Source organism: Dipodomys merriami, unplaced genomic scaffold (assembly GCF_024711535.1).
Source record: "Dipodomys merriami isolate MVZ:Mamm:240054 unplaced genomic scaffold, mDipMer1.0.p SCAF_19, whole genome shotgun sequence".
NCBI lineage: Eukaryota > Metazoa > Chordata > Mammalia > Rodentia > Heteromyidae > Dipodomys > Dipodomys merriami.
The window spans coordinates 6,185,446-6,199,289 of record NW_027203270.1 but is presented as its reverse complement, the minus strand read 5'-3'; the positions used below and the strand labels follow the sequence as shown (position 1 = coordinate 6,199,289).

At 35.9% G+C, this 13,844-nt stretch overlaps 1 protein-coding gene across 13 annotated transcripts in view; it reads left to right on the top strand.

The window, feature by feature from the left end:
- Window positions 1-13,844, top strand: part of Bcas3 (BCAS3 microtubule associated cell migration factor) — a 525,475-nt gene that overhangs the window by 111,009 nt on the left and 400,622 nt on the right. For all 13 annotated transcript variants that reach the window (XM_070027089.1, XM_070027084.1, XM_070027086.1 and 10 more), the window contains exons 11-12: window positions 1,551-1,634; window positions 10,687-10,857. In XM_070027089.1, coding sequence (XP_069883190.1) covers window positions 1,551-1,634; window positions 10,687-10,857 — 255 coding nt within the window. The remainder of the gene's footprint in view (window positions 1-1,550; window positions 1,635-10,686; window positions 10,858-13,844) is intronic.

The following is a 13,844-nucleotide window of genomic DNA, read 5'->3' as shown; positions in this document are numbered from 1 at the left end:
GGAGTGACAAGATTCTTTATTTTATTTTTATTTTTTATTTTTGGAAGTTGGGGGCTTGAACTCTGGGCCTGGGCCCTGTCCCTGAGTTCTTCAGCTCAAGGGGAGTGCTGTACCACTTAAGCCACAGTGCCACATCCTGTTTTACCAGTGGTTTATTGGAGATAAGAGTCTCATGACTTTCCTGCCCAGGCTAGCTTTGAACTGAGATCCTCAGATCTCAGGTTCCTGAGTAGCTAGGATTATAGGTGGGAGCCACCAGCACCAGTCTTGACAGATTCTTTTATTAGCAAAGATAATCACTTTCTAAATCTACATTTTACTGCATGTGCAGCTACAGATACTGAACAGTCACCTAAAAATGACGTCTGTTCAGTGTTCATGGCAGAAATTATGTAGATGAAGCTTCATTGCAGATTTTTAAATGTGTTTCTTTTTATCATTTTAATATTGCTTTGAGGAACAATGTGAGTAATGAAATTTGAATTAATAAAAAGATTACAGCTGGGAATGTAGTTCTGTGGTAGAATGCTACAATTACTAGCACCTCAGGAAAAAGCATGAAAAGATAACTTGTCATCATTATATGTCTTCACAAAAAGGACGTAGTTTTAGGTTATATGAAGTACTTTTAGGTGTAGATTTTTATGGCATTTGCACTGCTTTTAAAAAACTCATGCTATAACATAGTCTGTTCTAACACTATATTATAGTCATTTTATTTTTTTTAAATTTTTATTAGCATAAATTTATTATAACATTTAGAGCTTGCACATGATGTAGTTTGCTCAAACTTACCCAATCTCTATTATTTCTTATTCAGAATTTTAAAGCAGTTTAAACATACGAATATTGGTAATAATTCTTCCTTGTTGCTAAGTATGGCGAGTGAAGGTTCATTGAAGAACTCAATCCTGATTTATTGCTTGGAATGTGAAAATTGTGCATATCAAAATAATTACTCAAATTAACAGTTGGCAAGTTTAGTTGTTATTGTCAGGCATAAATAAGGGTATTTCTTTTACTTTCTGATGGTAATAGTAGTAAGCTCTCTAGTGCATGTATTGCTTTATGCATAATTTGTGCCATTTTTATTGTGATACAGTTGAAAAATGCAAATATTGCAAAACCTTTTGTCTGGTTTTTGTTTTCTTTTATAATCTTTGTAGAGGAATTAAGAGAAGAAAACATCCAATTTTACAGCATGTCAAATACTTAATTTTAAGAAGTTATGTGTTAATTATGTTTTTAAAATTTATTTGTATAAAGGCTGCCAGACCCCAAATCCTCTTGTTTCAGAGTTTATCAATTCTTAAAGACCATTCATCTACTAATTAAAACTCTGGTTTAGCATGAAACTGCCTGAGTGGCACCAGTAGATTATAAAAAGGAGTAAAAATGTCTCAGTTTGGCTTTTAGTTGTTTTGTCTGAAATAGTCTCATACAGGCATTCCCACTCACCATCATTATTATGTATCATGAGTAAGTGCTGTGTAATACTAGAGTTAAAACAGTTTAATAGAAAATGACTCTGGTTTTCTCTTCAACCTCAGTTGATTCGGTGTCATCAGTCTCGCGGTGGAGCCTGTGGAGACAACATTCAGTCTTACACGGCCACAGTCATTAGTGCTGCCAAAGTGAGTACCGCAGTGCTGCTGGGGAGATGTGATTAGGCAAAGTCACTACCAGGATCTCCCCTGAATTGTGTTACATGTTTTCTTACATTTTCATTCATAATTGTGAAATAAACATAAGATTTAAAGTAGAATATTGTGCTGTGAGTTAGTGAATTGTAATTTAATAGTTGAAGGTTAACAATTTTCTACTTTAATGATTGTAGGATTCCTACTTACCCATGTAAAATAAAAAAGTATGTTAAGTGGTTTAAAGCCTGGTAAGTATTTTCTTTTCTGTTATTTCCATAATTTTACCTACACTGGGATCCCTGAGCATCTTTGAACATTACTGAGTCTTTGTGACATCAAAAATTCCTCACGGAGACTTAAGTTAATCCCCTGGCACATTCATAGATTCTTTCATATCAAGGACTAGTCCTTCATGTTTGTCACGTGTTTCTTTTTTTTGTGTGTGTGAGGGTTAATTTTGATGATGCCTGGTAAACTTTATGCTGATTATAAGGTATTCTTATAACCACTATCCTTTTGAATTGTGAAGTATACAACAAAACAATTCTAATAATAGGGATGACAGAGTGAATCTACATGACAGCATGTAATAAAAAGCACAACTATTCAGAAGAGAACAACAGTTTAAAGTAAACCACAGGGAGGGAATCAAAGGTCACACTGTTTTATGTTAAACAAATACAAAAATACTTCCAGACTGATCACAAATGCTTACATGATGTGCTTTAGAATGTGTCCCTTGGTCTGATGAGAGAAACATTACTATATTTTGCTAAAAAGGGAAATAATGAATAAGTTTTTTGCCTGTAGCAGTATATATTTATAATTCAGACATCTTTATAAAGAATGCCAGATTTTCTCCATTGTTTATGCAGAAGTAATGATGGTTATTTCAAAAAGAATTGTCTAAGACAGTAATTAGGAAGAATCCTCAGTGTTATTCTGGTTTTTTGTATGATGTAACGAGACCCATGTCTCCTGTGTTAGACTCCTTTTACACTTATCTCACATACTTGTATCAGGATAGCTCCTTGTTGTAATTTTGAAGAAAGTTCACTTATTGAGTGGAAGATAACTTATTCAGCTTTTTTGTTGTTGTTGTTATCTATCTCATTCTTATGTAAAAGAAAAGAGATCTCCTTTTTATAACTGTTCTTCTATGGGCTTTCTGGGACAAGGCTAAGTTTAGTATAATTTGAAAACAACAAATCTGAACTCACTTTGGCACACCTCAGGATGGTAATTTTAAGGCATATCTTGAATCCTTCTTATTTATACTTTGAGAAATTATTTTGTAGTAACATCTTAAGCCAATTTTTCAGTAGACCTGGTTACCATTGGAATAATGATATTACACTTCCCAGTATGTAAAATGCCTTGTATGTCTTAATTTTTTTTTTTTTTTTTGGTCGGCTGTGGGGGCTTGAACTCTGGGCCTGGGCGCTGTCCCTCAGCTCTTCAGCTCAAGGCAAGTGCTCTACCACTTGAGCTACAGCGCCACTTCTGGTTTTCTGGTGGTTTATTGGAGATAGGAGTCTCTGGGTCTCTCCTGCCTGGGCTGGCTTTGAACCGCGATCCTCAGATCTCAGCCTCCTGAGTAGCTAGGATTACAGGTGTGAGCCACCAGCGCTCAGCTGTCTTAATTTTTTAATGAACACTTTCAATCCAATTTTATGTTGGATCTGTCCTCTATGTTGTAATTATAGCTCACTGAAATGTCATTAAATACAAAAAGATTTTTTTTGGGGGGGGGGTTGCGGGTCTTGAACTCAGGGCCTGGGCTCTGCCCCTGAGCTCCTCAGCTTGACTGAATTTCTGTTGCCAAAATTTTGTTCTTCTGCTTTTATAGTTATATGTGACTTAGAGCATATTTACAGAGTTGTATAGCTCATCAAAATTGTTTTTAGAATATTTACATCACCCTAAAGAGAAAGTTAGGACTCCTTTAGAGTTTTATTTTTATTTTTATTTGTCAATCCTGGGGCTTGAACTCAGGTCCTCGGAGCGCTCTACTATTAGAGCCACAGTGCCATTTCTGGTTTTCTGGTGGTTTATTGGAGATTAGAATCTTACTGACTTTCCTGCCCAACCTGGCTTTGAACCATGATCCTCAGATCTCAGCCTCCTGGGTACCTAGGATTACAGGTGTGAGCCATTGGTGTCTGGCAGACAAAAAGATTTTTTTTAAATGTCCACATAATACCTCTTTATATTGGAATCAAGTCTAAGAATATGAATACTTTGAAATTTCCTTGGAATTATTGGTAAATTATTTTGTTCAGATTGCTATTAGACATAGAGTATCACTTCATTTTACTTCCATAGTGTTTTATTTTTTTTAAATTTAATTTTATTTGTGAACATACTGTACAGAGGAGTTACAATTACATGGGCAGGATAATGCGTACATTTCTTACTAAGCATTGCAGCCTCCTCCTTTGTTTACCCTTCACATCCCTTCCCAGCCTCCCCCCTCCCCCCCAATCCCAATCCTTCTCCTTCACCCCCTTCCCCTCCTCCCCCCCCCCCCCCCCCCCCCCCCCCGGCACCGACGTTGTAAAGCTCGTTTTTGGACATGACAACTTGTACTTCTCATTGTTGCAACAGGTCCACCTGTATCCTTAAACAACCGGTTTTTCCCCATCTCCTCCACAAGTTATACTGACATCAAATATAGTGAAAGCAGGGGTTATACTGTGGGGGAGGACCATAAAAAGCAACAAAGAGATAATCTTATAAATGCGTTAGAAACACATGCATAAAAGAAAAAAACATTAAAATACATATCTAAGGGTTAATTTTCCTGACATCACATTATCTGACCTTTTCCACTTGACTCATACATCTATTAGATACTACAAATAAGGGAAACCATGGGACCTATGTTTCTTTGGGCCTGGCTTACTTCACTTAATATAATTTTTTCCAAGTTTTTCCATTTCCTAACAAATGGGGCAATGTCATTCTTTCTGATGGAGGCATAGAATTCCATTGTGTATATATACCACATTTTCTTGATCCATTCATCTACTGAGGGGCATCTGGGTTGGTTCCATATCTTAGCTATGGTAAATAATGCTGCAATAAACATAGTTGTGCTGGTAGCTTTAGTGTGGTCTTGTTTGTAAACATTTGGGTAAATGCCCAAAAGTGGGATTGCTGGGCCATAGGGGAGTTCTATGTGAAGTCTTTTGAGGAACCTCCATACTGCTTTCCAAAGTGGTTGAACAAGTTTACATTCCCACCAACAATGAAGTAAGATTCCTTTCTGTCCACATCCCCTCCAGCATCTGTTGTTGTTAGAGTTCTTGATTTTTGCCGTTCTAACTGGAGTGAGGTGATATCTCAATGTTGTTTTGATTTGCATTTCTTTTATGGCTAGGGATGTTGAACATTTCTTCATGTGTCTATTGGCCATCCTTCTTTCTTCTTCAGAGAAGTTTCTCTTTAAGTCTTTCGCCCACTTATTTATTGGGCAGTTGTTTCTTTGAGGATTTGTTGTTGGGGGGTTTAATTTTTTGAGTTCCAAGTATATTTTAGATATGAGACCCTTGTCCGTTGTATGGCTAGTAAAGATCTTCTCCCAATCCGTGGGCTTTCTATTGACATAGTGTTTTATTTTAATATAGAAAAGATTAGAAAGTTTAAATGATTTTTTTCCCTCCAAATGGTAATTTCTTTGGCAAGGTGTTGGATATTATACTAGATTGACCTTTGGGGGAATAAATAACTTTTAATTTCTTTTAGAATAATTTCTCTACTATAATATGTTATACTCCAGTTAGTGTGAAAATTCACTATGTATAGCCAGTATATTTTTTTCTGTTTCAAGGGATGTAAAGTTTACTTTAAAATAAATCTTGCAAAGGTATTTTTAGCCATGGCAATCTTTCTAGAGAATTGTATTCAGGATTTAAGAATGAACAGTGATGAGCCAAGCATGGTGGTGGTTCACAATTGTAGTCCCAGATACAATGACAATGGAATAATCCTTCAGAGAGCAAGAAGAGCCTAAAATATCTAATGTTGTTTTTTGATGGCAAATTACTATGTTATAAAACTTAATAAGAAATTATGAAAAATAAGCCAAGACCAGTGGCTCATGGCTGTCATCCTAGCTACTCAGGAGGCTGAGATCTTAGGATAATTGTTGGAAGCCAGCTTGGGCAGGAAAGTCTGTGGGACTCTTTATCTCCAATTAATCACAGAAAAAGCGGCAAGTAGCATTATGGATCAAGTGGTAGTGCTAGCCCTGAGCAAGAGATGTTCAGGAACAGCATTCAGGCACAGAGTTTAAGCCTCACAACTGGCAAAAAGTGTAAAAAAAAAATTATGAAAAATCAAGCATGAATTAGTTCTTATTTGTGAGTATAGGCTTACTGTATAAAATTTTATTAGCATAAAAATTAATAGATAGGAAATTCAGTAAGGAATGATTCTACAACATAGGACTATTAAAACTACCTTATGAAACAGTAACTCCTCCCCCTTACAAAACCTTAATAAAAATAATAAAGTATATATGTATCAGCTGGGAAAGGTGGCACAGTGGTAGAGTGCTTGCCTTGCATGCATGAGGCCATGGGTTTGATTCCTCAGCACCACATAAGCAGAAAAAGCCGGAAGTAGTGCTGTGGCTCAAGGGCTAGAGCACTAGCCTTGAGCTGAAGAGCTGAGGGACAGCGCCCAGGCTCAGAGTTCAAGCCCCATGACTGACAAAAAAAAACAACAACAACAATAAACACCTATGTTAAAATAAATTAACATTTATTTCATTGTTAAGTCGTTTTCTTGAGAGAAAAGTTGCTATTTTTCTTATATCTTCCTCTGAGGCTTTGTAGAGTTTCTTTTTTTTTTAAACCTACTTTCTTTCGTGAAAGAATTAAAGTTTTAATTGTTAATTTATTTAGAGGTGCTAAGATTTGACCTTGGCCTTGTTAAACAGGTGCTTTACCACTTGAGCCACATCTCCATTTCTTTATGCTTTAGTTATATTTGGATGGGTTCCTCATAATTTTCTTGCCTGGGGCCATCTGGGACTTTGATTCCTGTACTTAGGCTTTTAGCATACCTGGAGTTATGGGGTTGGGTTCATGCCCAGCTTTCTGTTTAGAGGGAAAATGGGGTGGTCTTCAGTCTAGCCTTGAAATATGATCATCTAGTATCTATGATTATAGACCTATATGCCAGCACTATTTTTGATTTTTTTATCTTATGCAATTGTGAATATAAATATATTTAATGCATGTACACTGGAAACTTCAAAGTTACCATCTTTTTTGGATTTTTTTATATTTCCAAAGAATACTTAATCTGCATACTTTTAGAATTTTCTCATTATGACTGTCCTTGGAAAGAATGTATGAAGTGAATGGAAAAATATAATATTTGTATATTTGTATATTTGGTATATTTGTTAAATCATGTTTTATATTTTTAAGTTTATTTTAATGTGTTTTAGCTGTAGTGTAGTCAGTTCTAATCAAAATGCCTTTGGTATTTCTTGCTACTTGATAATTTCTTGTTTTTTGTTTTTGTCGGTCATGGGGCTTGAACTTTGGGTTTGAATGCTGTCCTTCAGCTCTTCAACTCAAGACTAGCACTGTACCACTTGAGCCACAGCACCACTTACTTGATAATTTCTTAATGATAGCTAACAGTTTTGAGAGAGCAACACCATTAGGGCTAATCATTAGGGAGTACAACTAACTGATACTGCACCAGAAAGGTTAAAGATGAGTAGTAACAGAACATACAGCAAGTTCATTTGAATTATGGCTCATAATAGATTTTTAAACACTTGTTATAATAACCTGGAGCTATAGTTTTGTTCTTTAAATACTTTTGTAAAGATTAATCAGGGATGTATTGAATTTTTAAGTATAGATTTAGATTGTGAGGATGCTTACTGTACTTTTCATCTCTATTTGATGAAATATTCTCCAATCTGTGCTTATCCTCCTTCATTTTTTAGTATAGATTTGAGGAAGTTGGCAGGTATGGACATACTGTGGTAGGTACCAAAATCAAATACAAATTATGGTGATGCAATTAAGATATCCAAAAACAATTATGTGAGAAAGGTTAAATTATGACATAAAGGTGCTCATAGTTGTGCTTGATTCCAATAGGAAATAAATTTATTCAGAAAGCAAAGGTCTCTAGTAATGCAGGAAAACTTTCCATACCCTTGCCTCCCCTTCTCTCATAGCTAGTAGTTAATTTGCCAAGGCAAATTATGCTATCTTTTTTTTTTTGGTGGTGGTGGTCGTGGGGTGTGAACTCTGGGCCTGGGTACTGTCCCTCAGCTCTCCAGCTCAAGGCTCTACCACTTGAGCTACAGAGCCACTTCCGGCTTTTTCTGTGTATGTGATGCTGAGGAATTGAACCCGGGGCCTCATGCATGCAAGTCAAGCACTCTACCACTGAGCCACCTTCCCAGCCCCTATTCTATCTTTTTAATATAATAATTGCAGATTTGGTGAATATTAAGATTGAAGCTCAGATTCTTGTTCACCAGTATGAATCTATCAATAGTCATAGTTTTTCCTAAGAAATGTTAAGAAATCACCATTCAAAATAATCCTCTAGGGGCTGGGAAGGTGGCTCAGTGGTAGAGCGCTTGCCTTGCATGCATGAGGCCCTGGGTTCCATTCCCCAGCACCACACAAGCAAAAAAGAAAAAAAGCCGGAAGTGGCGCTGTGGCTCAAGTGGCAGAGCACTAGCCTTGAGCTGAAGAGCTGAGGGACAGTGCCCAAGCCCAGAGTTCAGGCCCCATGACTGGACCCCCCCCCCCAAAAAAAAAATATCCTCTATGAAATAAACTGTTTTTCTCTCCTTATATGGACCTTTACTGTTACCTTGTAGTTTGCTCTACTACAATATTTTCCTCTTTGTATGTGTTTCAGTTTTTAGTTTTATTCTTATTTAGTGGTATAATTGATTAACCAAAAGGCTCAGGGCAATTGTAGAGTATATATACAAGTGAAGACTTTAAAACTAAAAGGCATTCCTTTGATAAAGGCATATCTACTTCTACTTCTAAGTGGGAGTAATTCCATTAACATTAATGGAGTGAAGTTAGTATGTCAGCTGAGGTATCTCAGAGGTTAATCAGGCTTCCTGGCCAGCTCTTGACATCAATACACTGGCGCCTGATTCTCCTGGTCCTTCAGAGGTTTACGTGACAATACTCTTACAGACTTTGTGTAAGTCATTTCTTGTGAATTATTGAAACAAATGTTTGGCTGCTAATTGAGGAACACTAATGTGTTTTATAATCACTGCAATTTGAGTTCTTAGCACTAAACAAAACATTTACAATTGATTTGTGGTTTTTGTCTTGGTTTCAGCCTGCTGTGAATTATATCATTTTGCTTGAATTCAGCCAGTAGCTTTGTACTCATGAACTGTGAGATCACAGATAGTACCAGTGATAGATTATGAGGCTAGATATGATTGGGTAGTGGTTAAGAACCAAGTTGTGGAGACAGTCCTATATTTGAATTTTGGTTAGTCATTGGTTAGCTGTTTAAGCTGTCATTTTACTTAACTTTTCAAGCTTCATTTTTCTGTATCAATGAGCAATTTTATAGAGGTCATTATACAGAAGGGTTACCATTTCATAAGTCATGTAATGAATACATTTCTGTAATTTGGACATTGGCACCCCCTTCTTTTGCTTTCCCCATGTTTCTCTCTCCCATTCCAAATAAAGGTCATTTTCTACATAATGTATACTGAATAGCATGATTGACATTGTTAGTTTATAATGAAAAATATCATTATAAACGTTTTTCCCTTTTATAATTTTAATGCAGTTGTTGAAAATATCATATTTATTTCTAAACATACTGGTTTGATATAACAATTTGAAATAACTGAACAAGTAAGCTATATTATATGCAGAATATAGGTGAGAGTATTTTCCTCATAACTATTTTAGAAGTCACCTTGTTGAATATTAATTTGAAATATTTTAATTCAAATATTCCTTACAACATGAGAATTGGGAAAATGTGCTATTACTTTAAAAACATTTTCATTTACACATATCTCTACTGTCAGGTAAATATAGTGAATGAAAAAAGTAGATATGAATTACCTTTATATGCTTTGAATGACTAGAATTAAATGTAACCATGAAACATCCTCATCTCTAATTGAAATAATATATTAGAAGCATACTGCATCATTTCTTTCTTCGTTTTTTTTTTTTTTTTTTTGGTCGGTCATGGGCCTGAACTCTGGGCCTGGGCACTGTCCCTCAGCAGCTCTTCAGCCCAAGGCTAGGGCTCTAACACTTGAGCCGCAGCACCACTTCTGGCCTTTTCTGCTTATGTGGTGCTGAGGAATGGAACCCATGGCCTCATGCATGCAAGGCAAGCACTCTTCTACTGAGCTACCTTCCCAGCCGCATGAAGTCATTTCTTTCACTAGATTGAAGAGAATCCTTTTAGCTAGTTATGTGATATTTCCTCTAGCAATTTGAACGACTGAAGACTGTGAAAAGCATTTTATAACAGAAAACAATGGATTTATTTTAGATTTGTTGTCATTTGCCTCATAGATATTTTAACAATGCCTCTATATTATACTTTAGAAGATAGACACCATATTCCATATATTTTTAAAAAACAACCCCATATTACTAAATAATTTTCATTCAAATTATATATTTTGAAGGTATACAAATTAATGTGAGTGAATATGTTACATACTTTAATAAAAGTATAATTTTACACTTATATGATACAGAACTTTTTAACTATAATCGTGATAACTTAATTATGGGTGTGTTTATACAATGCTGACTTTGGTGTTTTTAAATTATGTTCCTCTGAACAAGTACTGATTTATTAACAAAACTTCAAGATCATTTTGAAAGTTAGACCTGTTATTCAGGACAATTTGTTGTTATATAGTATTGAAAGAAAATAAGCAATTTAAAAATGAATTAACATGCATGTTTCTATATATTATGAAATATTTGAAAATACATGTGTTTATTTAAAATTGTTCTTTTTATCTTCCATTGTATAGACATTGAAAAGTGGCCTGACAATGGTTGGGAAAGTGGTGACTCAGCTGACAGGCACACTGCCCTCAGGTGTGACAGAAGATGATGTTACCATCCACAGTAACTCAAGACGGAGTCCTTTGGTTCCGGGCATCATTACAGTTATTGACACTGAAACCGTTAGAGAAGGCCAGGTAAGAACTTTGGTGCATGAAGATTGTACTACTTGTAGATTGTGCTAGGATCAAGAATAGATGAGATTTAAGGAGATTAATAGTTTAGAATTTTAGAAACTGTATTTAAGGTCTTATTTTGAAAATGAAAGTAACAAGCCTGTTATTATTTTATTGTTTTGTTTTTAATTTTAACTTATGGTGATATTAGGAGAAGCCTGTTTTTGTTTTTTTCCTTCTGATACTGGTGTTTGAACTCAGGCTTTACATAGTGGCACCCCTTTTTTGCTCACAACTAGTTTCTGTCACTATCTCTAGTCATCTTTTTCTGGTTAATTGGAGATTCAAAAATTTGTCTACCTGGACTGCTTCAAATCTTGATCTCAGTCTCCTGAAGAGATAGGATTATAGGGCATGAGCCACTGGTGTCCAGCATATTTCTTTTAAAATATAAAAAATAATACATGAACATTTAAAATAACATGAAAATAGAAATAGCTTGTTTTAAAATCCTGTTTCTTCAGCTATTGTGTGTGTGCATATGTGTGTGTGTGTGTGTGTGTGTGTGTGTGTGTGTGTGTGTACGTACACATGTGTGTGCGTGAACGCCAGTGTGCCAGCCATGGGGCTTGAACTTAGGGCCTGGGTGTTGTTCCTGAACTTTGTGCTCCAGACTCCCTCTACCACTAGAGCCACAGCCTCACTTCTGGCTCCATTGGTAGTTAGTCTCACAGACTTTTCTGTCTGGTCTCCCTTCAAACTTGAATCCTCACATTTTAGCCTCCTGAGTAGCTAGTATTATAGACTTTAGCCACTGGTTCTCAGCAGTAGTATGTCTGTCTGTATTTATTCAGTTGTGGGGCTTGATCTCAGGTCCTGGGTCCCTGAGCCTCTTTGTGCTCCTCTCTAGTGTTCTTTTTTATTTGGGGGGGGGGGGGTTCGGTCCTGGGGCCTGAACTATGGGCCTCAGCACTGTCCCTCAGCTCTTCAGCTCAAGGCTAGCGCTCTACCACTTGAGCCACAGCGCCACTTCCGGCTTTTTTCTTTTTGCTTATGTGGTGCTGGGGAATCGAACCCAGGGCCTCATGCATGCAAGGCAAGCACTCTACCACTGGTTTTCAGGTAGTTCATTGGAGGTAAGCGTCTCGCAGAAGATGCTGTACAAAGGGGTTACAGTTACATGAGTAAGGCAATGAGTACAGGTTTTTTATATGATCCATAATTAACTTTATAAGTATAGTTTTTTTTTACATTCAGTAGTTTCCTTCTCAGAAAATAAAGGCTTTTTTAAATTTTTTTAATGTTTTTTTTTTAAATTTTTTATTGTAAAGATACTATACAGAGGGTTATAGTTACACGAGCAAGGTAATGAGTACACTTCCTGTTGAGCATTGTTACCTTCTCCATTGTTTTCCCCCTACCAACCCTTCCTTCCCTACTTTCCCCAGGTTCTTTTTTTTTTTTTTTTAATTGTGATTAAGTGATTACATAATTTCCCAAATTTCACAATATTGTGGAATAATGATGCTCATTTAAAGTCACAAGTTCATTCTTACTTTCCTGGAGCAAATTGTCTATCACAGTCTATAACATATGCAACATACATATGATCAGCAGCATGGGAATATTTAGTAGTGGTTCGACCAGATGAGTGGGAGTTCTTTGTTTCTGAAGTCCTGTTAATTTTGTCGATCACCTAACATTTTGGATTTAGCATCCACTTATCAGGGAGACCATGTACCGTTTGTCTCTTTGCTCTTGGCTTACCTCGCTCAACATGATTCCTTCTAGCTCCATTCATTTCCCTGCAAATGCCATTATAATATTCCATTGTGAATAGGTACCACAATTTTTGGATCCATATATCTGTGGTGGGGCATCTGGGTTGTTTCCATATTCTAGCTATTGTGAACAGTGCTGCAATAAACATGGAGGTGCACGTGTCCTTGTATATTGGTTCCTCACAGGGACTTTTCTGACCAGGCTGGCTTTGAACTGAGATCTTCAGATCTCAGCCTACTGAATAGTTAGGATTATAGGCATCAGCCATTGGTGCTGGGCAGCAGTTAGTTTTTAAATGTAGGTCCAGAAACACTTTGAAGGGGTAATTATAAACATAGGAAGTATTTTGTCCTTCTTCATCTTACTGATAAGATAGTTCTGGCAAGAAGTCCCCATTTTTCCCTTCCCTGTGCACTCAAACTTTATTTTGTTTTGTATCATAGTTTTCCCTTTCCAAACATATTTCTGAAATGTGTGTTTTTGTCTTAATAGTTTATAATCATTTTTATAACTGACTTCATCTCAAATCAATTTCTAGAATAGGATAGTAGAAGGTTTATGAAATGTATTTTTCACGTAAAATTCATATCTGTTTTCAGACAAAATGCCTAAAAAGTATGTGAGTCTTTAAAGTATTAACCTTTAATATTGCATGTTCTTTTAAGAGAGGCTGTTCCCACTATATATGGGCCAACATCTTGATGAAATATTACATTTGGCAGCTACTCATATGTTGTTTCCTGTAGTAAGATCAAATGGCACTTAAAGCAAAAGTGGAGTTTGCCACAATTAAAACAAAAAATCTTTGAAATTCTGGGTTATTAAATATGGATGATATATTTTATTTAAAATGTAAGTAACAATACAATTTTCTTCCTCTTCCATCATAACTTTGTGGTTAACCAAATACATTATAGGCTTGAATTGTTTTTGTTTAATGAAGTGCTAGCAAATTTTCAGTGGACTATAATGCCTTTTTCTCTCTGTATATGTGCGTGTGTGTATGTTACCTGATGCAGATACACACATACAGATGTTCTCTTTTAAAAGTGCAATTAAATATATAAACCTTTGTTATTTTTAGTGTTATAAAATTTTTCCATTTTGCTTTACGAATGTTAATTCATCTACAAGGCCACCCACATTTATTAGGTAATAACAGCTCTCCTCAACATTGTCTAGGATCATAAATGTGTTGAAGATCTAACATTTGTTGACAGATTTGT